The sequence below is a fragment of the Cherax quadricarinatus genome, chromosome 53 (genome assembly GCF_038502225.1).
Source record: "Cherax quadricarinatus isolate ZL_2023a chromosome 53, ASM3850222v1, whole genome shotgun sequence".
Classification (NCBI taxonomy): domain Eukaryota; kingdom Metazoa; phylum Arthropoda; class Malacostraca; order Decapoda; family Parastacidae; genus Cherax; species Cherax quadricarinatus.
This window is the reverse complement of record NC_091344.1, coordinates 19505067-19532180: the sequence shown is the minus strand read 5'-3', so window position 1 is coordinate 19532180 and position 27114 is coordinate 19505067. Positions and strand designations below refer to the sequence as shown.

Below are 27114 nucleotides of genomic sequence, written 5' to 3'. Positions count from 1 at the left end.
GTGTGTTGAAAGAAGAAAGTTTTGCTAGCCAGTGACTTCTTCGGTCCAATGCAGAAAAAAGTGGAAGATAAGGAGTTTGAGGTAATCAGTCCCTTAGTCTGAAGTTGATGTGCTCAGTCTATCAATCTTGATGGATTAAATTCATCGACTCCAGGCTCAGGGACTGATTACCTCAAACTCCTCATCTTCCACCTTTCTCTGCACTGGACTGAAGAAACCACTGGCTGGCAAAACATATCCAGAATAAACATACCCAAATATTGCACAAGTGTCTCATTTATCAACTTGTCGGTTTTCTAAACCATTTTTCACACTGCAAGAGTATGTCCATGTTATTGGTAAAGTTGCAGTTTTTCAATGAAAAAATCCTTGACAAGTACAAAAGCATTCGTCTGAAGAGGATCCTGGGAAAAATAATGATGCCTTATTGTAAACTATTTAAAGTTCTGCAGGGAAAAAAAAAACAGACTAGAGACACATTACAGAATATGCAAAAAAAAAAAACACAGGAGGAGTTGAATGACAGCTCTAAGCCTTTTGATTGCGACACAAAAGGACTACAACTATCATTCAACTCCCTCTGTGACTGTTTTGCTGTACTGCTTTTTTTTTGCAATTTTTGCATTACAGAATACATAAGCACTCAAATACAGCATCAACTACCGATAACTCTGCATTCGCATCATCACAAAAAACCACAGCTATCCACGTCAGCCCTTAAGACCCACAAGCAACCCTTGAGAAGAAAGCACTACCAGAATATAAGGTAAGTTATACTCTAGGAATTCTGACAAAGTACAAGCAATGTGTTGGGCACCTTTCATAGTGTCTGGAGCATCACTAACATAAAACCCACATGTTCACTTCACAAAATGAGTAGGTTTTCAGAAATAATTCATGTTTACGAGGTTTATTATAATTGTAATAATAATAATAATAATATGTAATAATAATAATACGTAATAATGATAATGATAATAATAATAATAATAATAATAATAATAATAATAATAACAATAATAATAATAATAATAATAATAATAACAATAATAATAATAATAATAATAATAATAATAATAATAATAATAATAATAATAATAATAAATAATGTGATGAAAATAGTTTTGAAAACTGACAAGTTGAAGAATGAGACACTTTTGCAATATTTGGGAATCTATTTTTAATAAAGATTCCCAAATGTTGCATAAGTGTCTCATTCTTCAATAATAATAATAATAATAAACAATAATAATAATAATCATACAAGTAATCCATGTCACCATTTTCATGTAATAATGCCAACTCAATCTCCATAATATATATACTACACGAGAATTGCAATGAACATCATTGAAACAATTGAAAAGGTTCTAATCTATATTGAAAGTTATTGCAAAAGAAATGCAACACTTAATCATGCCCAAATATACAACATAAAACCAGAAATTAAAAGCAGTTGACAAAGTTTAGATTAACTAGAATTATACAATCTTGTTGAAGCAACTTAAAACATAAAATAAGAGAACCTATTATGTATATAGGAAACAAAGGAAAACTTTGTAATGATAGAATGAGAATAAGGTGTAATGGAGTTAGTCATAGTCCCTTTCAATGGTGCTGAAACAAATACTGTGATTCCTCAAATATTTGCTGACATTATATAAGTAATAATCAGATATGTGATGAATGTCGGAATTCTTCGTCTGTAAGTCATGTGTGTTGTAAGAGGCAGCAAAAAAAAAAAACTGGGAGCAAGGGGCTAGTAACTCCTCCTGTATATATTACTAAATTTAAAAGGAGAAACTTTTTTTTTTCCTTTTGGGGAACCCTGCCTCGGTGGAATACGGTTGGTTTGTTGAAAGAAGAAGAAAGAAGATGTGAAGAATGTGTCGGTAATCATTATACAGTAGTCCCCACGGATATACTTTCCAAGACCTACCGTAGTTAGTAGCAAATACAGTAGTACCTCAGGATACGAATTTAATTCGTTCCAGAAGGCTGTTCGAGTGCTGATACCAAACATATTTGTTCCCATAAGGAATAATGTAATTTAGATTAATCCATTTCAGACCCCCCAAAAATACACTTACAAAATCACGTACATAAATACACTTACATAATTGTTCATGTTTTGAGCTGTTCATATCCCGAGGTACCACTGTACTACTTTATATAAGTCGTTTTTCATTTACATACATACCTATGATAAAGTTTAATTGATAAATTATGCACAATAAGTGGAGAATTAACACTTTTTTGCTGATGGGAAGCAATTCACAGCTTCTCTTAGGCTTTGAAAAAATACCATCATTACTACTTGTGTACTTTGGTGTATTATTAAGCAAAATTAAGGGTTATTTTCAGGCCACAGTAAATCGCGGAAACTGAATCTGCAGATATGGGGGTTCTACTATATACACAGAGACATCCTCTGGAGGTGGGAAGAGCAGTGCCTTCATTCTGAAGGAAGGGTAGGAATTGCAGTTTGGAGGCTCATCTGAACTGCAATGTTTGCATGCTTCTGGCAAGACAGCATTTGAATGAGTGACTAAAATATATTTCCTCTTTCTTTTTTTGGTCAATCTGCCTCTGTGGAAAATGGCTGGTGTGTTAAAAAGCATTCTGAAAATATAAATTCACTTGTGCAAATGATTTGGAAAAGCTTTACACAATAGCTATACAGCCTCTCCTCACTGAGCAATGTACAGTGGACCCCCGGTTAACGATATTTTTTCACTCCATAAGTATGTTCAGGTGCCAGTACTGACCGAATTTATTCCCATAAGGAATATTGTGAAGTAGATTAGTCCATTTCAGACCCCCAAACATACACGTACAAACGCACTTACATAAATACACTTACATAATTGGTCGCATTCGGAGGTAATCGTTATGCGGGGGTCCACTGTATTTGTTTACTGACAACTCGAACTTACGACGGCCTCTCTGACCAGTATGCATACCTAAATGTATATTTGAGCTGATTTCCTCTATTCTGTTTATTACAATATACAGTGGACCCCCGCTTAACGATCACCTCCCAATGCGACCAATAATGTAAGTGTATTTATGTAAGTGCGTTTGTACGTGTATGTTTGGGGGTCTGAAATGGACTAATCTACTTCACAATATTCCTTATGGGAACAAATTCAGTCAGTACTGGCACCTGAACATACTTCTGGAATGAAAAAATATCGTTAACCGGGGGTCCACTGTATAGTACATTACTGTATAAACATTTAAAAATATATTAAAAATGTTATAAATGGTGCAAAGGTTACATTAAAACAATATCAATGATGCTTAACACAAACCCACTACCATTATAGTATTCTCCTTTCTTAGCAACAAATTTGTTTACCGACGTGGTCTTAGGAAAGGAACTCTATCGTTAAGTGAGGAGAGGTTGTATTTTAATCCAAATCACATTACATAGTCGTGTTAATAACCACTACAGTGTAACATTTGTCTTCTAGTGTGAATTACTGATGTCCTAAGCTAAAGGCAACGATGGACAATGTTCAAATGAGACAAAACTCTGAAAGACATTGTCAAGTGCTTCCTGCTTGTTTGTCATCAGTAAACATTTCACACACTTCATAGGTGCAACCAAAAACGTATTTAAATTTGAAATGACATAGCAAGTTTGATGTGTGATTGTCAACTAATTTGGCTTTGGACACTTGCTATTCATTTGCTGTTGTTGGGGTTTTAAAGGCCTCTCTGGCAGCATGTGACATATAGTCTTACCCCTTGGTACTCAAGAAAGAAAAACTGCCAATGTGAGCAGAAAAGGAAAAATAGAACAAGTATCTCTAAATACACAAATAACCCGCACATAAAAGAGAGAAGCTTATGACGACGTTTCGGTCCGACTTGGACCATTGACAAAGTCACAGTGTGACTTTGTCAATGGTCCAAGTCGGACCGAAACGTCGTCGTAAGCTTCTCTCTTTTATGTGCGGGTTATTTGTGTATCGTTCCAGTCACGGTATTGTGCCTTTTTTTGTTATTTATTGTTAAGTATCTCTAAACACCTGTCATTCTGTCTGTTTCTTATCTTCAATTAAAACTTAATGGCTCTTCATTTACTTCCAATACTACCATTCAATGTTTACAGTCATGGCTAGTCAAGACCAGAATTCAGGAATTGCTGCAGTGTTATTATAGATGCCTTTGATTTCAAATTGTTCCCAACATAATCTAAATTTCCTGTTTTTTTTTTTTTTCAACGAACTGGCTGTACCCCACTGAGGCAGGGTGACTTTAAAAGAAAAACTAAAGTTTCTCTTTTTAAATTTAGAAATGTATACAGGAGAAGGGGTTAATAGCCCCTTGCTCCTGGCATTTCAGTCGCTGTCCAGATTAATTTAGGAGTTGACTTATTATCTACATGTGCAATTTAAATTCAAATATATGGTATGCCAAAACATTCAATTTTATGGATATGTAAGACATTTATTGCAAAGTCACTTTCAATAATATGTCAATTGCTCTCTTCTTGTGTAAGTGAATACAAGATCTTGTTGCTATGAAAGAATTCTATATCTCCATTTCTCCATCGAAAATTTTGAAATGAAAATGAGGAACAGAGAAAAATGCAATGAGAATACATGTATGTAGTCCAGTAATCCAAGTCACAAAAAGTTTATGCCCTCCATCAATCAAAGGTTTCCTCTACAGAAAATGTGCATGTCCTCTTCGTAGCTATTTTAAACTAAGAATACTGTACCACCAATGACTTTTAACAAAATCTTTAACTGGAATTCTGTCAAAATATAATAAAAGCCACAACCTGTGATTACAACTTATCCAAGCATTTCCAAAGACAATGATAATTTAAACAAGTGATTTACATATAATAGAAGAAAAAACAGTTTTCAGTAATTTATCTGACAATTTTTATAATAATCGTGGTCAAATTATTTCAGACTGATTATTTATATTATGATCATCACAAATACTACACAGACAACTATTAACTTTCATCATTTGCAATTTGGATTAAGCAAAATTAAAAACACAACTATAAGGAGCTACAAAACTTGTGAGATTACCATAATAATGAATATATTGCACAATGAATTAATCATTGCATTCTTGAATATAATATTCTGGTGAGTGAAGTAATATTTAAAGTGTTTTATTGGGTAGACAGTTTATAGTGTCTGGAAAATAGTACGAACTGTAAGGGTTAACAGGATTATAAATGTAATATATTCAGGGGTGAAGGGTCCTTACTTTATGTGTGTGGGTGTAACAGGAGAGGGATAAATGTGTCAAGAAGAAAAAAATCAGTTTAATAAGCAACTTGCATAGGGGAAGTTTTAAATGTATAAATTCAAGTGCACAACATCAAGCTAAGCTTGTGCAAGTATGCAGAATATAGGCACATTGACAATGCAACAGAAACTATTGAAAATATCACTGACAACAAGCATCATCCAGAGTGGAAGAGGCTATGTCTAGGGACATAAAATGGCCAGTAAAAGAGGCCTGACCTGTTGGATTGCCTTGTTGTGACTTGAGGGCTTGGCAAGTGGAGAGGGCATGACCTGTCGAAGGTCGTTGATTTATGTGAGCTTGACAAGTTGAGGGGGCTTCATATATGGATGGGGCCGGGTATGTGAAGGGCCCCTGGCGTGTTGAGTGAGCCTGCAGTGTGAAATGTTCTTGGCTTGGGGATGGGGCCTGACGTAAGAAGGATACCTGACGAGTGGACGAGGCTTGATGTTGGGAGGGCACCTGATGTGTGGAGGTGGCCTGATGCTGGGAGGGGACTTGACGTGGGGAGAGGGCCTTGCGTTGAGAGAGAGCTTGACGTGAGGAGAGGGCCTGGCATTGAGAGAGCACTTGACATGGGGAGAGGGTTTGACGTGGGGAGAGGGCTTGACGTGAGGAGAGGGCTTGATGTGGGGAGAGAGCTTGACGTGGGGAGAGAGCTTGACGTGGGGAGAGAGCTTGACGTCGGGAGAGTGTTTGATATGAGGAACGGGCCTGGTGCTTGCCAGAAGCCTGAAGTGTAGGAGATGCCTGATGTGACCTGGGAAACTTATGCATAATAGTGGTCTGATGAGATGAGGGCACTGAAGATGCAGTGAAGGCATGACTTGGGGAGAGGGTTACATGTCGAGAATGTGCCATACGTGGGGAAGACGCTAATTCTGAGGAGGGGGCTAAACGAGAAGAAGCTAGATGCGAAAATGAGGTATGACGTCGAGAGGGACCTAGACGGGGAGAGCGTACCAAATGCTGGGATGGATCTAGGCAAGGCGACGGAGTCACACATACAAAAGAGGCCACACGTGGGGAAGATACTAGACGTGCAGAGGTAGCTGAATGTGCTAAGGAAGCCTGAGATGAGGAAGTGGTCTGAGATAGGGAGGAAGTCTGAGATGGTGAGGGGATCTGAAAATGAGAGGATTCTGCTTGCTGGGAAGGTGTCTGCTTTAGGGCAGTGATCAAATGTGGGGAGGCTGCAAGATGTGGGGAATGGGTCTGATGTAGGGAGGAAGAAAGGCATGGAAGAGTGGTCAGCTGTGTGGAGGGTGTCTGAGATGGGGACATGGCTACATGTGGGGAAGTAGGCTGAGATGAGGGTAATGCCACAGATGGGAAGGGAGCATTTTGTTGGGAGGGAACCTTTTCAGGTGAGGGAACCTTTTGTGGGGAAGGAACCTTTAGTGGGGAATGAACCTTTTGTGGAAAAGGAGCCTGCTTTAGGGAGGGAGCCTGCTTTAGGGAGGGGGGAGCCTGTTTTAGAGAGGGGTCCTGTTTTAGGGAGGGGTCCTGTTTTAGGGAGGGAGCCTGCTTTGGGGAGGTAGCCTGTTTAGGGGAGGGAATCTGCTGTGGGGAAGGAGCCTTTGGGGCCAAAATCTGTTGAGAGGAAGGGACCTTTTGATGGGAGGTGCCCTGTTGTTGAGAGGGCATCTGTGGTGAAGAGGGAACCTGGTGTTTGGAGTGAGTGTCTGGAGTACTGATGAGGCCGGGTTTACGGACTGGGCCTGGTGTGTGAACAGGAAAATTATAATGTAAATTTCCAATTAATGTCATTTATAAATTTGTAACATATCTAGTTTAAATTATGCACAATGAATGGTGGCTTCAGAAATCTAATCTTTTATCACGGAGGAAATTAAGCTGTGCCTGACATGTATGTGAAACTCAGTTATTTATGACTATCACAACTCCATCATGGTATGTGGGAAAAAGACATGTGTGTGCAGTTCAGGACATTTATTGAAGGAAATGTCCTGAACTGGACACAAGTGTCCTTTTCCTTAATTTGTCATCATCACCATACCATTTGCAATCATCAGAGTATATGCTAAAAATTTTAACAAATGGATGTATCAGTTTAAATAGTGACAGGATCTGACCCTATGATATGGCAGTAATTGAATTGCTAGTCTGGTGCCTTAGACAAACTCTGATGAGTTTGGTTTAGACACAGGGCTGATAATTCTAGGATGGACAGACTAGCCATCCTAGAATTATCAGCTCTGTGCCTAAACAAACCTCACCAGAGTTTGACTAAGGCACCAGACTGGTAATTCAAGTACTCTCAGATCATGGGGGTCAGATCCCATCACTCTTGTTGAACTGATACATCCATTTGTTCAAATTTTTAGAAAACCATTATCCCAATTAAATTATCATACTACCTGAAAAGCAGCAAGCAAAATACAGTATTAAAAGCTTGAGAAATTAAAATATAAATTTTTATAAAAAAATTAAATTTCATTTTAAAAAATGAACATGAAATTTTAAACAGCTCTTTTGTTAAGATAACGAAAATACTGCCAACGATGAAGATAATGATTGTAATAATCATATGGATAGTTATTGTCATTTGTCTGATATAAAACGACAGGGCTATCACCACAAGCAACAAGAAAACACCTATTACAATTGAAGTTAGTGATGTGCTCTTAACCCAAGGAATTGGAGGTATCCTCCCCTTCCCTGGATCAAACTTGATTACCTCCTGTTCAAAATGTAATGTATGATCCTTGTGGGTTTAGCACAACCTATGACTAATAAAAATTACAGGAAAATATTTATTACTAATACAGCCTCTCCTCACTTAGCGACGTACTCGTTTACCGACGACTCAGACTTACGACGGGTTCTCTGACCAGCATGCATACCAAAATACAGGTCTCCCTCAACATTCACGTTTTCAACTTTCACGGGCTTCACACATTCGCGAATTCCCAACCGCCAAATTCCCAGCCTCCAAATCATATTTAAGTTTCCCACCACCTGCGAGTCCTTACTACCCTCCCTCCGACCCCCGCAACTGGCAGCCAGCCCTCCCACCACTGTGTGGTGAGTGTTTTGTTTGTTCATTATTTGCTATTAAACTACAGTATAAATAATGTAAACTCATTCATGACTGCATATTGGAATGGCTATTCGGACAGGTATTAGACGGTGGCATCATGTGTTTACTCTTGAACACTGCAAAGAATTAAACATTTCTGCTACAGCTAATAATAACAATACTAATAATAATAATAATAATAATAATAATAATAATAATAATAATAATAATAATAATAATAAATATGATATAATTGAAGAAGGAAATTGTACAAAAATACGAGGGAGTGGTTGACACATCGTCAGTGTGACTTTGTTTATGCTGGAGTGAACATTAGTCTCGCTGCTCTTCCAAACATTTCACAATAATTCATTGTGTTTGGTGCTTGTAGATTGAGTGTGACTGGAGTGGTAGACGCAATGGTATTTAATAATATACATGTTAATAATAATACGTGTTATTAATAATATGTACTATTATTATTTATAACATATATGTTATTAAATAGGTAGTAGGTTGGTAGACAGCAACCGCCCAGGGAGGTACTACCGTCCTGCCGAGTGAGTGTACAACGAAAGCCTGTAATTGTTTTACATGATGGTAGGATTGCTGGTGTCTTTTGTCTGTCTCATAAACATGCAAGATTTCAGGTATGTCTTGCTACTTCTACTTACACTTAGGTCACACTACACATACATGTACAAGCATATATATACACACACCCCTCTGGGTTTTCTTCTATTTTCTTTCTAGTTCTTGTTCTTGTTTATTTCCTCTTATCTCCATGGGGAAGTGGAACAGAATTCTTCCTCTGTAAGCCATGCGTGTCGTAAGAGGCGACTGAAATGCCGGGAGCAAGGGGCTAGTAACCCCTTCTCCTGTATATATTACTAAATTTGAAAGGAGAAACTTTCATTTTTCCTTTTATGTCACCCCACCTCGGTGGGATTCGGCTGGTACATTGAAAGAAAGATGTTATTAAATACATACATGTTAATAATAATACATGTTATTAATAATAACATGTACTATTAATATTTATAACATATATGTTATTAAATACCACTGCCTCAACTGCTGAATTATTGTGAAATGTTTGGAAGAGCAGGGAGACTAATGTTCACTCCAGCATAAACAAAGTCACACTGATGATGTGTCAACCACTCCCTCGTATTTTTGTACAATTTCCTTCTTCAATTATATCGTATTTATTATTATTTTTGTTATTATTACTATTACTATTGTTATTATTAGCAATAGCAGAAATGTTCGATTCTTTGCAGTGTTCAAGAGTAAACACATGATGTCACCGTCTAATACCTGTCCGAATAGCCATTCCAATATGCAGTCATGAATGGGTTTACATTAATTATACTGTAGTTTAATAGCAAATAATGAACAAACAAAACACTCACCACACTGAGTGGTGGGAGGGCTGGCTGCCAGTTGCGGGGGTCGGAGGGAGGGTAGTAGGGACTCGCAGTGGTGGAGGCATTGGTGGAGTCTGTGGTATTTAATAACATACATGTTTTTAAATAACATACGTTATTAAAGCATAACATGTATATATTTAGAACAATTTACGACGTTTTCATGTATTTTATGATTATTCATGGTTCAACAAGTTAAGGAAGCAGTATTGTAATATATTGTAATATATTGGGGCACCAAACATTCACGGTTTTTCAACATTCGCGAGGCTCTTGATCCCCTAACCCTCACGAATGTTGAGGGAGACCTGTAATGTATATCAGAGCTGATTTCCTCTATTCTGTTTATTTCAATATAAAGTACACTACTGTATAAACATTTAATAATATACCAGAAATGTTATAAATGGTGCAAAGGTAACAGTAAAACAATATCAAAGATGATTGACACAAACCCACTACCATTATAGTAAGTTCCTCACTTAGCAACGAATTCGTTTACTGACGAGGTCTTAGGAACAGAACTCCATCATCGTTAAGTGAGGAGAGGCTGTATAAGATTTACCAAAGAAACTGCAAGACCCAATACTTGAACATTTAGCAACTGAAAGAATCATCAAACTTTATATACCTGTCTTAATATTATATTTAGGTGCCATACACCATTAGGTTTGACCCAAGGAAGGAGAGGTCAACTCCAACTCCTTAGAGCAAGAGCCCCCTCACCAGCATGAAGGAACCTTTCTTGAAAGGACAGATGTGCCCTAACAGAAGGCATCATCTAAAGTCCCTTAAAAAATCTTTTTAGTCATATACAGACCACAAGCAATCCCAGAGTACTACAAGTGTTACTGCATCCCAGAGTACTACAAGTGTTACTGCATCCCAGAGTGCTACAAGTGTTACTGCATCCCAGAGTGCTACAAGTGTTACTGCATCCCAGAGTGCTACAAATGTTACTGCATCCCAGAGTGCTACAAGTGTTACTGCATCCCAGAGTGCTACAAGTGTTACTGCATCCCAGATTGCTACAAGTGTTACTGCATCCCAGAGTGCTACAAGTGTTACTACATCCCAGAGTGCTACAAGTGTTACTACATCCCAGAGTGCTACAAGTGTTACTACAGCCCAGAGTGCTACTACCAAGAAATCCTGGAAATGAAAATGAATGTTGTATCTATACAATACATTCTGTTCAACTTACCTGACAATTACTATGTGTCTACATCTTTAGTCTCCATAATTTTAGGGCAAATTCTACATAATATACTGTTCTAAATTTTGGAGATCATTCTGAATTCAACATTTCTAAAAATATTTTCTTATTCAGAAAACTGCAAATTAGAAAGACTTTTCTAATATAATTCAAGATTTTTACTTTTATTCTCACAAGTCATTGTGATTATCATTCAAAATTCTATATATTTTAAATTTGGGAAAATTATGAACATGTAAAAAGACTTACAAATTAGAGAGATACAATATAACTTGAACAAACACTTGCATGTTCAATGAAAAGTAAACTGTTTTCACGTTTAAAAAAAAAAAATGAAAGGTCATTAGTTAAGGCAAAACCAGTTTCATAGAAATACAATAAAACAAAAAGTGGTCATGTGTGGTGATACACTGTTTTGTGTTTTGGTGTGTGGTGTTGTGCACAGCTGAACCCTGTAATTCACCAGTTACGTTCCTGAAGATGATGTGAAACTTGATATTGTGGCTAACATGTCTGAATGATTTTTAAATAAAAATTGCCCATACATCTTTAAATAATGCTCTAATCTGCTTAATATATACATTCATAAAATAAAGAATGAGCACACCTTGAAATTCTATGGTTGCTTTTCAATTTAGGAGTCATGTGCCATGGAAAAAAAACGTGAATAATCAAAAATATCCACTAAACAGCCTTCAATAAATACGTTGTAATATAAAATCAAATTACACAGATTACAAAGCCTGCTGAATTTTCAAGCTCTACTGTGCTGTATTTAGAATTAAACAAGAAACATCTATAAATAACCAAAGAAGAATACTTATCACGATACCATCAGTGGAACAATTTACAAGGAACTCATTATATGGAGACAAAACTCCAAATAACATTTCTGTCCCTCATGGATAATTATCAAGCTACAACAGCTGTGGGGGAAGTTCGTGAGGCAGTAGGTAAAATGAAAGGGGGTAAGGCAGCCGGGATTGATGGGATAAAGATAGAAATGTTAAAAGCAGGTGGGGATGTAGTTTTGGAGTGGTTGGTGCAATTATTTAATAAATGTATGGAAGAGGGTAAGGTACCTAGGGATTGGCAGAGAGCATGCATAGTTCCTTTGTATAAAGGCAAAGGGGATAAAAGAGAGTGCAAAAATTATAGGGGGATAAGTCTGTTGAGTGTACCTGGTAAAGTGTATGGTAGAGTTATAATTGAAAGAATTAAGAGTAAGACGGAGAATAGGATAGCAGATGAACAAGGAGGCTTTAGGAAAGGTAGGGGGTGTGTGGACCAGGTGTTTACAGTGAAACATATAAGTGAACAGTATTTAGATAAGGCTAAAGAGGTCTTTGTGGCATTTATGGATTTGGAAAAGGCGTATGACAGGGTGGATAGGGGGGCAATGTGGCAGATGTTGCAAGTGTATGGTGTAGGAGGTAGGTTACTGAAAGCAGTGAAGAGTTTTTACGAGGATAGTGAGGCTCAAGTTAGAGTATGTAGGAAAGAGGGAAATTTTTTCCCAGTAAAAGTAGGCCTTAGACAAGGATGTGTGATGTCACCGTGGTTGTTTAATATATTTATAGATGGGGTTGTAAGAGAAGTAAATGCGAGGGTCTTGGCAAGAGGCGTGGAGTTAAAAGATAAAGAATCACACACAAAGTGGGAGTTGTCACAGCTGCTCTTTGCTGATGACACTGTGCTCTTGGGAGATTCTGAAGAGAAGTTGCAGAGATTGGTGGATGAATTTGGTAGGGTGTGCAAAAGAAGAAAATTAAAGGTGAATACAGGAAAGAGTAAGGTTATGAGGATAACAAAAAGATTAGGTGATGAAAGATTGAATATCAGATTGGAGGGAGAGAGTATGGAGGAGGTGAACGTATTCAGATATTTGGGAGTGGACGTGTCAGCGGATGGGTCTATGAAAGATGAGGTGAATCATAGAATTGATGAGGGAAAAAGAGTGAGTGGTGCACTTAGGAGTCTGTGGAGACAAAGAACTTTGTCCTTGGAGGCAAAGAGGGGAATGTATGAGAGTATAGTTTTACCAACGCTCTTATATGGGTGTGAAGCGTGGGTGATGAATGTTGCAGCGAGGAGAAGGCTGGAGGCAGTGGAGATGTCATGTCTGAGGGCAATGTGTGGTGTGAATATAATGCAGAGAATTCGTAGTTTGGAAGTTAGGAGGAGGTGCGGGATTACCAAAACTGTTGTCCAGAGGGCTGAGGAAGGGTTGTTGAGGTGGTTCGGACATGTAGAGAGAATGGAGCGAAACAGAATGACTTCAAGAGTGTATCAGTCTGTAGTGGAAGGAAGGCGGGGTAGGGGTCGGCCTAGGAAGGGTTGGAGGGAGGGGGTAAAGGAGGTTTTGTGTGCGAGGGGCTTGGACTTCCAGCAGGCATGCGTGAGCGTGTTTGATAGGAGTGAATGGAGACAAATGGTTTTTAATACTTGACGTGCTGTTGGAGTGTGAGCAAAGTAACATTTATGAAGGGATTCAGGGAAACCGGCAGGCCGGACTTGAGTCCTGGAGATGGGAAGTACAGTGCCTGCACTCTGAAGGAGGGGTGTTAATGTTGCAGTTTAAAAACTGTAGTGTAAAGCACCCTTCTGGCAAGACAGTGATGGAGTGAATGATGGTGAAAGTTTTTCTTTTTCGGGCCACCCTGCCTTGGTGGGAATCGGCCGGTGTGATAATAAAAAAATAAAAATAACAGCTGTCACAATGATAATAGTTAAAGATGGGCCAGAGTACACAAATAACCCACACATAAGAGAAAGAAGCTTATGACAATGTTTCTGTTTGACTTGGACCATTAACTAGTTTATTGTTCCAGTCACAGTATTGTGCCTCTATTTTTTATGAGCCAGAACATTGAGGCTTCCTCTCCATATACTGTGAGTCAATTATGAATATAACTAATGCAAAATTGGTGCAAACCTGTAGAGAACAATTATTTATGTTATGCATAACCTATTTTTGGTGAGTCAGTGTTAGTAATAGCAGTCACGATAATATAACTGTTAAACAAAAAAAAGACTGAGTACTTACTCGGTCCTGCAGTCGTTGGTGAGCGACTAGGTGACTGGGAGTCTACAACAGGTATATGCAAACATCGCTGACACAGACACTCCTTCCCAGTATAAGTAACTCGTTCACCCGTTGGAAATGGTTGTCTGTAATGAGAGAAAAGATTTTTAGAGGAAAGGCAAAAACTAAGAACATAATAAATCTGACAAAGTGGGAGTCATCACAAGTGCTCTCTGATAATGACACTTCTCTGGGAGATTTTATAGTAAAGTTGCAAAAGGAAGCTGAAAGTGAATACATATATATAGAGCAAGATGATGGGAGTAAGATGGGAGACTAGGAGGGAGTGTACAAGAAGTTGAAAATAAGCATACAAAAAGCAAGATAATGAGAAGAAGACAATGTCAAAGCAATGAAAGACTGGATGTTAAGATTGGAGGGAAGGCATACAGATGAAATACTGTTAATGTATTTAGAAATTTGAGACTGCTCCATAAAAGATGAAGTGATTCACAGAATGGATGAGCAAAGGATGGTAGCTACAGAGTTTTGAAAAGTATGTGGGAAGAGGTTATCAATGGATGCAAAATAGGAAAATGTACCAGAGAAAAGTCATACCAACACTCTCGTCTACAGCAGATGCAAGGCATGATTTTTAAACACTGCAGTAAAGATGAGGTTGGAGGATAGAGGTTATCAAGTTGGGTCCATGGGAGGAAAAGGTAACTTAGATTCAGAGAGCTTCAGCAGCATTAAGGCACTCCTTGGAAACAGGGAAGGTGTGAAGAAGATTATGAAAAGAAGGAGCCTGAGAATGCAGCAGGAATGTGTTAGCATGCCGTATCAAAGCAAGTTTCGACATGTGACTTTTATGATTTTGCATGCTATGTGCGTGTAAGCAAGGTAATGTCTATGAAGAGATAAATGGAAATTAGTTAGCTGAAGCTGAGTCCTGAAGGTGGTGGTATGTAGGTAGGTGGTATTGTGCTTCCACAGTGGGAATGAAATGGTCCATGGATGCTGAATGTACATCTTTCTTTGGGTCACCCCCTGCCTTCATGGGAAATAGCCATTTTTTTTTTTAAACTACCAAATTTTATCAATACACAGGGAAATTCAATGCATAAGTAACTCCCTCTCAGTATTTGGGGAGAACAGAGGTGACAGCAATTCCAATTCTGAGAGGCGAGAAGGGTGGATGAATAGTCAAAAAGAAAACATGCAGAAAATTTTATTTCAATTAATGCCCAAGTATTTACATTATATAGGTGGAAATGCAAGGTAACAGTGGACAGATACGAGCTGGCAAGAATGAAGAGAGATGAGAGAGATGAGAGAGATGAGAGAGATGAGAGAGATGAGAGAGAGAGAGATAGAGAGAGATAGAGAGAGAGATAGAGAGAGATAGAGAGAGAGATAGAGAGAGATAGAGAGAGAGATAGAGAGAGAGATAGAGAGAGAGATAGAGAGAGAGATAGAGAGAGAGATAGAGAGAGAGATAGAGAGAGATAGAGAGAGAGATAGAGAGAGAGATAGAGAGAGATAGAGAGAGATAGAGAGAGAGATAGAGAGAGAGATAGAGAGAGAGATAGAGAGAGAGATAGAGAGAGAGATAGAGAGAGAGATAGAGAGAGAGATAGAGAGAGAGATAGAGAGAGAGATAGAGAGAGAGATAGAGAGAGATAGAGAGAGATAGAGAGATAGAGAGATAGATAGAGAGAGAGAGAGAGAGAGAGAGAGAGAGAGAGAGAGAGAGAGAGAGAGAGAGAGAGAGAGAGAGAGAGAGAGAGAGAGAGAGAGAGAGAGAGCAAGAGGGTTGGTGACAGGATTACTGAGCAATAGGGAAAAAAATTGTGAAAAGAGGAGAGAAAATAGTCTACAGTATAACATGTTCTGCTCTGCTGTGGACAAAACCAGAAAATACTTAAAAGAACATCTACAAATCAAGTACAGTGGTACCTCGAGTTTCGAACAGCTTCCAACTGAAAACAATTATCTAAGAGTATTTTTTGTAAGTGCTTTTGTAAGTGTATTTTTGGGGGTCTGAAACGGACTAATCTAATTTACATTATTCCTTATGGGAAGAAATTCGTTCGGTATAGGCACTTGAACAGCCTTCTGGAATGAATTAAGTTCATAACTCGAGGTGCCACTGTACTGTAATTGTAAAATGTCATCAAAATATCATACCTGCAACGCGCACACGTGAAGCATTTTTGATGGTATGAATTACCAAGGGCAGAGACAACTTCTCCCTCTACGTATAACCCACATGTAGTGCATCGTTGGCCAAAGTTCTTCTGGTAACATTCAGTACAATAGTAGTCCTTCTCCCGTGTGAAGAAGCCTCCCTGTGCTAGTGACTTCTTGCAGCCTAGAAAATAACACTGGAAATTAAGTAACATAATTCAATACAAACAATTTTTTATATGTTGTTAATCTTATCCATAAATGCATACAGGAGTGCCCCACATAAACAGCACCCTCTCTTCAGAGTTCCACATCTTATTTTGTTTTCATTATGTTCAGTGCTTTTACCACTTTTCTACTGTTTTCGTACAACAGTTGCATAAGGAAAGGGTGACCATATTTTAAAATAAGTATTGTATGTACGTACTTTGTATTTATTTCACTTTTTTATCCATTTTTTTTATGCCTAACATATGCTTAATATATGATAGTGTAAACACATTATTAGGCATTTTAGATGCATTCAATAATAAAGAAAATACTTTTTTCCATCCACTGGTGATTTTCACTTACTATGCTGGGTTAGGAACCTAAGAGCCATACAAGTGGGGCCCTCCTGTATGCACAGCTTCTATTTCTTTATGCATTAAACATCTTCATACATTAAACTCAACAGGTTTGAAATTACGGATGTCCCAATAAATCTGCTGGTTTCCATTTCCTCAGATTTTGATTATCCAACTTTTTACTGAAGATCAACTAGTGAACAGATTCAATTATTCAAGTTATCCTGTACATGAATCTTGATTCCTTTCTTTCACATTTAGCAAAAAACACTTATTACCATTTTTTTTTTTTGTAGGAGAGGCTACCTGATCATGGAACCACTAGCTATAAAATTTTTGCCCATATTATTAATATCAGTTGGTGTTTTACCTCATGGAAAAATGATTCTACAAAGAGGAGTTAGTGAAAAAGCTTGCAGTTGTGCAATAATAATAATAATAATAATAATAATCTTTATTTCTACAAGTGCATATACAAGGTATACAGGCTTAGCTGACATCAATGACATACTACTACAAAGCCCCTTGTTATGCAGAGCATTTCAGACAAATTAGGTGAATTTTGTCCCCAGGATGCAACCCACACCAATTGACTAACACCCAGGTACCTATTTTAGCATTAAAGAGGAAGACAATTATGTATTTTAAACATGAAATTTGAGGTTATATAGCATGGTATTGATGGGAGTGTAGTTTGTGGTGAGTGAATGGTGCCATGATACCATCTACTGCTCACTACCTGATTCCACACTAAATTAATACAGGAAGCTAATGTATACTGTATTTGCTGATTATTGCACTTCTGTTCTAGATTTCTGTAGTGTATCACTAATTAAATTTACTAAATTTGTGTAAATCAGAACTTGTAAACTATTTTTGGGCCAAATATGTTTCTGTTTGAATTCATTTCTATTTATATAATAGGTTTTAATGGGATTTGCCCCCTTGAAGGCTGCCTCGAGAAAAACTGGGGTTTTCGTAAAAGTAACTATACATAATTAAATGGAGGTTGCCTACACTAACAATTCTTAATATTTACACACATCACAAACAAAACTTTATTTCTTTATAAAGTGGAGTATAGTATATTATACAATTAGAGTGATTGACATATATTACTACTTTATAGATAGTCCTTTGTTATACAAAGCATTTCAGACAGCTTTAAAATTTAATTATGATTACAAGTATATGAGAGCCAGGAGAAAGGGGCTAGTAATCCCTTCCCCATTACAAATTACTACATATAAAAGGAAAAACTTTTGTTTTTCTTTTTAAGTCACCCTGCCTTGGTGGGAGATGGCTTATGTGTTGAAAAAAAAAAGTGTATGAGAATTAGAATACACAGTTGCATTCAATTACACCTGACAAAAACTATTCTATATAGCCGAGGAAATGCTTAAAAAGTTGTTCAAAATGTAAGTAAGCCCAAAATCAGTGGCAGCAGTAGTGTGGTGTCTGAACCTAGAACTCACAAGCACAAATCAGAAAAGTGGGGTGAGAGAGCAAATAATAAAACTGAAACACCCTCTTCACTTGCAAAGAGTTTTTTTTAATGCAGCAAAACCATAATTTTATACTAATCTTGACTACAACACATCTGTAGAAGTTGAAGAGTACAACAACTGGAATGTGCAGTACAATTTACATTTACAAGCTTAAATTATTCTTTACATAATATCAATACAGTCCTTTATATATACGTATACTATTATACATGTAATATAAAGTCATCCTGAATAGCACAAATAATTTCAGTACCTTTAGAATTAGTACTTTAAAAGTTGTACTGTAGACTGTCAAACAAAACTAAACAACATACGACTGCAGCTGCTGTGGTGGAACTAAGTGACAAAATTTAAAATGATATGCCTAACAATGTGAGTAATAGCCACAACGCAAGCCATGATGTAGACTCCATCATTACTCTACTTAGTAAACACCCACACTGCTGCAACATGCCAGCTGTCCTAGAGAGCCTGCTGTCATTCTTTTCATACTCCAGACTGTCATACCACCAAAGGATATTATATTTTATAGAATGTACAGTAGCTACGAGGTTACACCAACACTTTTTGAGGAATTTTTATGAAATACTAAGTGCCCAGCAAGGGCAATTCAACAAATAATTCATGCTGCTTTGGGAACCATTTTGCAACTTGTGCTTGGAGTTTTTTATCTTTTCCACATGATTTATAGGTGCAGACACTGCACTACTGCTGCCTTTAAGTTCTGGACTAACTTGCATTATAAACATTTTTTTTTTTTGTTAAAAGCTTTCTCCCTTCCATATACAATATCTGAAGAGCATAAAAGTTTGCTAGTGAAGCATACCAGTTTCTCACAACATCATTTATACGATTTTCCAATAATTTTTTGTTAATGATAACTCCTAGTTCCCTATCTCCATCTGTCACTTTTGATCATTTTTCACACAATGTGTGACAACTTATTTATATGTACTCAACTCCATCATCCATCTCTGTAGTTGTTACATTTGTCCAAGACATTTTGCAAAGATTTGCCATCATAAATGCAATAAGTCCATCCATTTCCCCCACATACCCACAGATGCCCATGGATACAGATTAAGTTTATCAGAGGCATAAACATGACAAAGAAGACATTAACACCATTATTTAAATAAGATTTCTATGTTGATCCAGTTCCAATCAAATGTTGTTATCTTTTAATTACATTACCTAACAGAATACTACTCCATTCTACTGAATGAACAGCAATGCATGCAACCATATGACCTGTCTTTGTAATACTCAAACTAATTGTTACTTAAGCTTAATTGTTTTCTGTTTACAATAATGTTTTACCACTGAATACATCATTGCTTAGTTAATCTTAAGTTAATTTTAAGCCAGCCCATAATGCTCTGCATACAAGGGGCTTTGGCATGCTGCACTTAACTGTATTGTTTTGTACTTCTCTGCATCATGTTCAAATTAATAAATAAAATAAAATAAAATCATTGGCTCTGTTAACTCATGCTATCTCATTGATGCTTACAGTAAATCATATACTAGTACTACAGTACCTGCATTTACAAATTTGGAAGATAACATATAGATCATCTGGAAAGTACACTGTATTTAAATTTCATGTACAGAAGTGTAATAGGTACTGAAGAACCTAATCTGATTAACATCACTAACAGAAACTGCTCATCTCAACAAGTCCAGGAAAACAAAAAGTCACCATAAAGCACATTACAGTACTACTGTGGACTTAAAAAAATAAAATCCACAGAGTGAACAACTTTTTAAATATTTTCTAGAAATGAAGCTGTAAAAACTACAATTATTACAGATAGAGATTTAATAGCTAGGATAGTGAGAGGCCTTTATAGAAAGAGGAAGCCCATGGGAAAAGACAAATATAATCAGCAAAGGAGGAAGATAAGTGTAGATATATCTTCAATGGATTAAACAGTCCATGCAATTAAAGTCATTGTGAAATTACTTTGAAGACCAAATAGAAAAAAGTTAGAACCAATCATATTAAATTTATGGTGGCTGTATTCCAAAATGCACTCATAAGCTGAGGTACAGTATAATGTTAAGGGTTAGTATTTTAAGAGTGTAATAAAAATATTTCTTAAATACAGATATGACTACCATATAATGTAATGCAAGAATGTGAGAAAAATAAGCTATACCCCATCAGCAGCAATGAGTGTGAGGCAGCAACCTAGTTCAGAGCATCAACCAACTCACCAGGAGCAACTTGATCTTAATGGATGTTCAAAAGAAGTTTATGAGTGCAGTCATCAGTGTAAACTGACAGTCACATACACTAGAATGCATGCACGATGATATGCATGAATGGCCTTCAATATCCAAGAAAACTGCATCTTTACTTTTAGATTAAAACCATAATTAATATCCTTGCAATATATAATATTAATGTGCTGAAAGTTAATGGAGTATGTAAAGGAATTAAATATTCAATGTACTGCTGTACAATAATATACAGAATACTTACACAATTATATGTCTAATTTACAATGTTAAACTAAATTTCCTAAAACCTGGCAGATATAGAGTAACAGTGATGGCACTTACTGTGGCACTTAAAGCAGTTAATATGGAAGTACTTCTCCTGGACTCGGAGCACTTCACCAGAGCACTTCTTACCGCAAGACTCGCACAATGTTTTCCCTGTAAAGGCACAACATTATCAGCATAAAATGTACAAAACCATTCTTTTAAATTTTCAGTAAACAACAAAACTGACATTTAAGATTTCAGGAGTGTTTAATATAGAATTGAATGATGACCATCTGGCAATCATAAAAGGGAGTTTGCTAAAGTGTAGCTGTATATAAATAAAACCAATTTATATTTAATGCTTTATTAATACAGTATTTTAAAAGTTCAACATTTTGGATAAATGTAAGTTGAGTACGGGGTAAATAGTATTCATGCTTCTGAAGGACAAGACACATGAGCTCACAATGATAAAACCAAGAACACAGATATAATAATTCATGAATCACAATAAGACTTGACAAACTAGTCACAATTTTCTATTATTTAAAAAGACTATTGGTTCTAGATTTGAATCTAACTACAAAGAATAAAATAACCCAAGCAGTACAATCCACCAGATCTGTGACAACAAAAATACATGTACTGTATTTTGATGTATCAAAGCCTCACCTAAACTAGATGTAATAATGTGAAACATGACACTTATAATTAATTTTACTATTTGTGGAAGACCATGCAATGAAATTAACTAATGTTTAAATCTATTAGTAAAGAAAATGTTGTCTTGGTCTGTGTAGTACTGCAGATTGTAATATTACAAGGCATTTTTTTTTTTTTCAAATAAATTATTTTTAAACAACTGGTCTGGTACAGCACATTTAAATTAAGTTAATAATTAAGTTTTTTATTTCTGATTAGCAATACAGTAGTTATTTTGATATTCTAACTGACTACAATTTTTGCTTTGATACAATTATAATACGAATATAATTTGATACACTTGCAAGCGCTGTAGAAAGCCACTTATTGTGCAATGCATTTTGGGCCAACTAATTGTCGCCCTTAAAGTTGGGTCTCCTAAATTTGAAAGGAAACACAGCAGTTCCTCCAAATTTGAGGGAAGTTATGGCTGGGGGGTGGAATGGGGGCCCTTTCCTGGGAAAAATTTTTTACTGTTTTAAAAATTTTCAATTTTTTCTTTCATAAAATAGTGCATAATTAAAGGGATATCTGGTGTCTAAATTTTGTTTCTAAACTTTTTCTAAGCAGAGTTACTGGAAATTACAAATTTTGCCAGAATACAATTCATCACTGATAATAACATATTTCATGTTATTTTAGTGTTTTGTGGATAGTTCTTCCTTTATTAATTGTTTTGTTTTAACATATAAAAATCATTATTATGCAAATGTTTAAGGCAAAAATGGATTAGAAGAAAAATTACAGCCATTTGAAGACACAAAACATCCACGATTTTATTGGAAATCACTTGGATATCCCTATGTGTAGCCTCAGTATTTACTAAATAATCATAAAAATTCTCACTGATATTAAACAAGAAGTCACTACTGAACAATACGCAAATAACTTGCACATAGGAGAGAGGAGCTGACGACAATGTTTCGGTCCAACTTGCACCATTTACAAAGTTAGTGTGACTGTAAATGGTCCAAGCTGGATCGAAACGTCGTAGTAGGCACCTCTCTCCTATGTGCAGGTTATTTGTGTATTGTTCCAGTCACAGACTCAGAGCCAGGATTAGGGGGTACAGGCCCCAACTGGGAACAATTTTGGTGGGCCCCATGTATGGAAAGCAATCAAACTGTGCGCTTAAAAAATGCATGCGAGTTAACAGACCAAACAGATGTAAACTACATTTTAATATAAAATTGCATACATGTAAGCCTACAAACAAAATTAGTATATCACCTCTGAAAAGTACATAGTCACAATACCACTTGCTTTAGTGACTGTGAAATGATTTATTAAAAATATAAATTTATTTTTGTTCAGAAAAAAAATCAGAATTTAAGTGCACTTTTGGAAACAAATTATCTTTTGGACCTCTAAAAATCACTTAACATTCATAAACTATAAATGAGTCATATTATTATTGCCTTTTATTAGGAAAAGTTATTTTTCTTGCTTTTTTCTCTGCAAAGTCTTTTAGAATTTTGTTGAAGTTTAAACTCCTGTTAATTTCAATTCAACGGACATGATCACCAAACTGTTCAAACGTTCTTGCTGAATTGATGATCACAAGTTTTATCAGTTTCAGCTTGGAAAAACTCCTTTCTCCAGATGCCACAGTCACTGGGATTGTCAAGAAAATCCGAAGAGCAATAAATAAATTTGGAAATGTGGTATACCTGTTGTCGCAAGCAAGGAATTCATGCATTTTCATGGGGTTTTGAATCTCTGATGGCAGAACTGACTTTGGTGCCTCCATTTCCTCACAAAGCATGTATCCATCTATATCAGTCAGTTTTGTGGTTTTAAATTGATCTTTTTCCTGTGCCACCTTGACCTCTGTCAATGTCACTTCCAGATATGCTGCACATTTTTTTATGGTGTCCTTGGATAGGTCCTAAAAATTGCACAAGAATCCAAATAAATTTTGATACTTTTTTCAGTTGTTCAAACCCGTGGCTCAAGTGTTTGCAGTGCTTTATCTACCACCAGATTAAAACATTGCACTCTGAAGGCTGTTTTTGGATCTGGCAAAGGTTCATCTGCAGATTCATACTGTTTTTAATGTCCGATGTCGGGTACAATCGCCACCCCACTGGACAACTTCACCACCGCTTTTAGGGAAATTCGCCAACAAATTACAGTGGACCCTCGCCTAATGAACGCATCGCATAACGTTAAATCCGCCTAGCGATACATTTTAATGCAAAAATTTTGCCTCGGCTAGCGCTAAAAGACTCGCTCAATGCAATTCATTCGAGACGCGTCCATGTGTGGCCTGAGCCCGCCTCACTTGCTCCATGGGTGCCAATGTTTACAAACCAGCCACCGCGGTCGCTCCCAAGCATACAATCGGAACATTTCATATTATCACAGCCTTTTTAGTGATTGCACCTGCAAAATAAATCACCATGGGCCCCAAGAAGCTTCTAGTGCCAACCCTACAGCAAAAAGGGTGAGAATTACTATGGATATGAAGAAAGAGATCATTGCTAAGTATGAAAGTGGAGTGCATGTCTCCGAGCTGGCCAGGTTGTACACAAAACCCCAATCAACCATCGCTACTATTGTGGCCAAGAAAACGGCAAACAAGGAAGCTGTTCTTGCCAAAGGTGCAACTTTGTTTTCGAAACAGAGATTGCAAATGATAGATGATGTTGAGAGACTGTTATTGGTGCAGATAAACAAAAAATAGATAGCATCTCTCAAGCGATCATATGTGAAAAGGCTAGGAAGTTGCATGATGATTTAATTAGAAAAATGCCTGCAACTAGTGGTGATGTGAGTGAATTTAAGGCCAGCAAAGGTTGGTTTGAGAGATTTAAGAATCGTAGTGGCATACATAGTGTGATAAGGCATGGTGAGGCTGCCAATTCGGACCACAAAGTGGCTGAAAAATATGTGCAGGAATTCAAGGAGTACATAGACAGTGAAGAACTGAAACCTGAACAAGTGTTTGTGACGAAACAGGCCTGTTTTGGAAGAAAATGCCAAGCAGGACCTACATTACTCAGGAGGAAAAGGCACTCCCAGGACATAAGCCTATGAAAGACAGGCATACTCTGTTGATATGTGCTAATGCTAGTGGTGATTGCAAAGTGAAACCTTTATTGGTGTGTCACTCTGAAACTCCCAGAGTGTTCAGGAAAAACAATGTCCTCAAGGCTAATTTGTGTGTGCTGTGGAGGGCAAACAGTAAGGCATGGGTCACTAGGGACTTTTTCTATTACTGGTTACACCATGCATTTGCCCCCACTGTGAAAAATAACCTAACTGAAAAGAAATTAGACCTTAAGTACCTCCTGGTATTAGACAATGCTCCTGGTCATCCTTCAGACGTGGCAGAGCGACTTTCTGCAGAAATGAGCTTCATTAAGGTCAAGTTTTTGCCTCCTAATACCCCTCCTCTCCTGCAGCCCATGGACCAGCAGGTCATTTCCAACTTCAAGAAACTGTACACAAAAGCTATGTTTGAAAGGTGCTTTGTAGTGACCTCAGAAACTCAATTGACTCTAAGAGAGTGTTGGAGAGATCACTTTAGCATCCTCAATTGTGTAAACATTATAGGTAAGGCTTGGGAGGAAGTGACTAAGAGGACCTTGAACTCTGCTTGGAAGAAACTGTGGCCAGAATGTGTAGACAAAAGGGATTTTGAAGGGTTTGAGGCTAACCCTGGGAATCCTATGCCAGTTGAGGAATCCATTGTGGCATTGGAGAAGTCCTTGGGGTTGGAGGTTAGTGGAGAGGATGTGGAAGAGTTGGTGGAGGAGGACAATGAAGAACTAACCACTGATGAGCTGCTAGATCATCTTCAACAGCAAGAGGCCACACCTGAGGAAACTGCTTCGGAGGAGGGGATAGAGAAATTGAGGAAGTTGCCTACTTCAAAGATTAAGGAAATGTGTGCAATGTGGCTTAAAGTGCAAACCTTTTTTGATGAAAATCACCCTCACACAGCTAATGCAAGCTGTGCTGGTGGCTATTACACTGACAATGTTGTGAAACACTTTAGGAATGTCATAAAGGAACGGGAGGTACATAAGAACATAAGAAAGAAGGAACACTGCAACAGGCCTACTGACCCATGCGGAGCAGGTCCATGTGTCCCCCCGACTAGACCAATGACCCACCCTCCGGATTATCCCAATGACCCACCCAGTTTGGTCATCCCCACTCAAGGATGGAGCACTGTACCAGACCCAGCAGCACAAGCTAGTCAGGTCTAACTCACACCCACCCACACCCACTCACGTATTTAACTAACCTATTTTTAAAACTACACAACGTTTTAGCCTCAATAACTGTACTTGGGAGCTTGTTCCACTCATCCACAACTATATTACCAAACCAGTACTTTCCTATATCCTTCCTGAATCTGAATTTTTCTAACTTGAAACCATTGCTGAGAGTCCTGTCTTGGCTGGAAATTTTCAGCACACTATTTACATCCCCTTTATTTATTCCTGTTTTCTATTTATACACCTCGATCATATCCCCCCTAATTCTACGCCTTTCGAGAGAGTGCAGATTCAGGCCTCTATGGACAGATATGTTGTGCGACAGAGGTCCAGCAACTCTCAAGCTGGTCCTAGTGGCGTTAAAAGAAGAAGGGAAGTAACCCCAGAAAAGGGCTTGCCACCTCAAGTCCTAATGGAAGGGGATTCCCCTTCTAAACATTAATACCATCCACAGTCTCCCCTCCTCCCATCCCATCAATCATCACCATATCTTCAATAAAGGTAAGTGTCATGTAACTGTGCATGTCTTCTTCAGTTTGTGTGTATTAAAATTAATATTTCATGTGGTAAAAATTTTTTTTGTTCATACTTTGGGGTGTCAGGAATGGATTAATTTGATTTCCATTATTTCTTATGGGGAAAATTAATTTGCCTAACGATAATTTCGCCTAACGTTGAGCTCTCAGGAACGGATTAATAGAGTTTGGAGAGGGTCCACTGTATAACCAAATTCCCCCCCTTTTTTTTTTACTTTGTGTTGTTGTGTGTACTTGACAAGCCGAGAGTAGATTACACTCTAATGCGGAGCCCAATTAGGAGCAATCGGTCCAATCCGCTTAAGGCCAGCCCTGGTCACGGTATTGTGCCTTTTTGTTCTTCACTACTGAGACTGGCTCATTCCAAAGCCTGAAGTGCTGAGGAAGGCATAAGTGAGAGGCAGAATTTCATCACAGAGGGGAAAATCACAGCCAGTCCAATGACAGAAGACTCATGCCCAGTTGGCAAAGGGACTTAGATGTGCGAGCATAATGGACCCAGGGACAAGGAGGGAGACAATATTTCACTGTATCCGGCTGGTTGAGACCACTTACAAGCAGGGAAGGCAACATTCTTTAAATTGGAGAAGTTAGAGTGGAATGTAGCCTTTGTGCGGTCAATATGCTATAAACCTTATAATAACCGGTGAATGTTGGAAAATGACAATGCCAAATATTAGTGTTTTGTGGACTGTAAATAAATTAATAAACAATTATGTAGGAAGAAAATAATTAGTTATACACAAATATATATATAATACATACATACGAGTGAGTGCATGGGTGCGTTTGCTTGTTTGTTGCATATCTCAATTATTTCAGAACACTGCAAGACTGACCAAGTGACATAGGGAATCTTTTAACTCTTGAAGGAATGAGAGGTAGTCAGGTTC

General features: G+C 37.5%; 1 protein-coding gene across 11 annotated transcripts in view; it reads right to left on the bottom strand.

The window, feature by feature from the left end:
- The window catches only part of LOC128692341 (actin-binding LIM protein 2), a 510921-nt gene that overhangs the window by 155873 nt on the left and 327934 nt on the right, over positions 1-27114 (bottom strand). For all 11 annotated transcript variants that reach the window (XM_070096398.1, XM_070096400.1, XM_070096399.1 and 8 more), the window contains 3 exons: positions 20830-20925; positions 16188-16371; positions 14019-14143 (listed from right to left, as the gene is read on the bottom strand). In XM_070096398.1, the coding sequence (XP_069952499.1) occupies positions 14019-14143; positions 16188-16371; positions 20830-20925 (405 nt within the window). The remainder of the gene's footprint in view (positions 1-14018; positions 14144-16187; positions 16372-20829; positions 20926-27114) is intronic.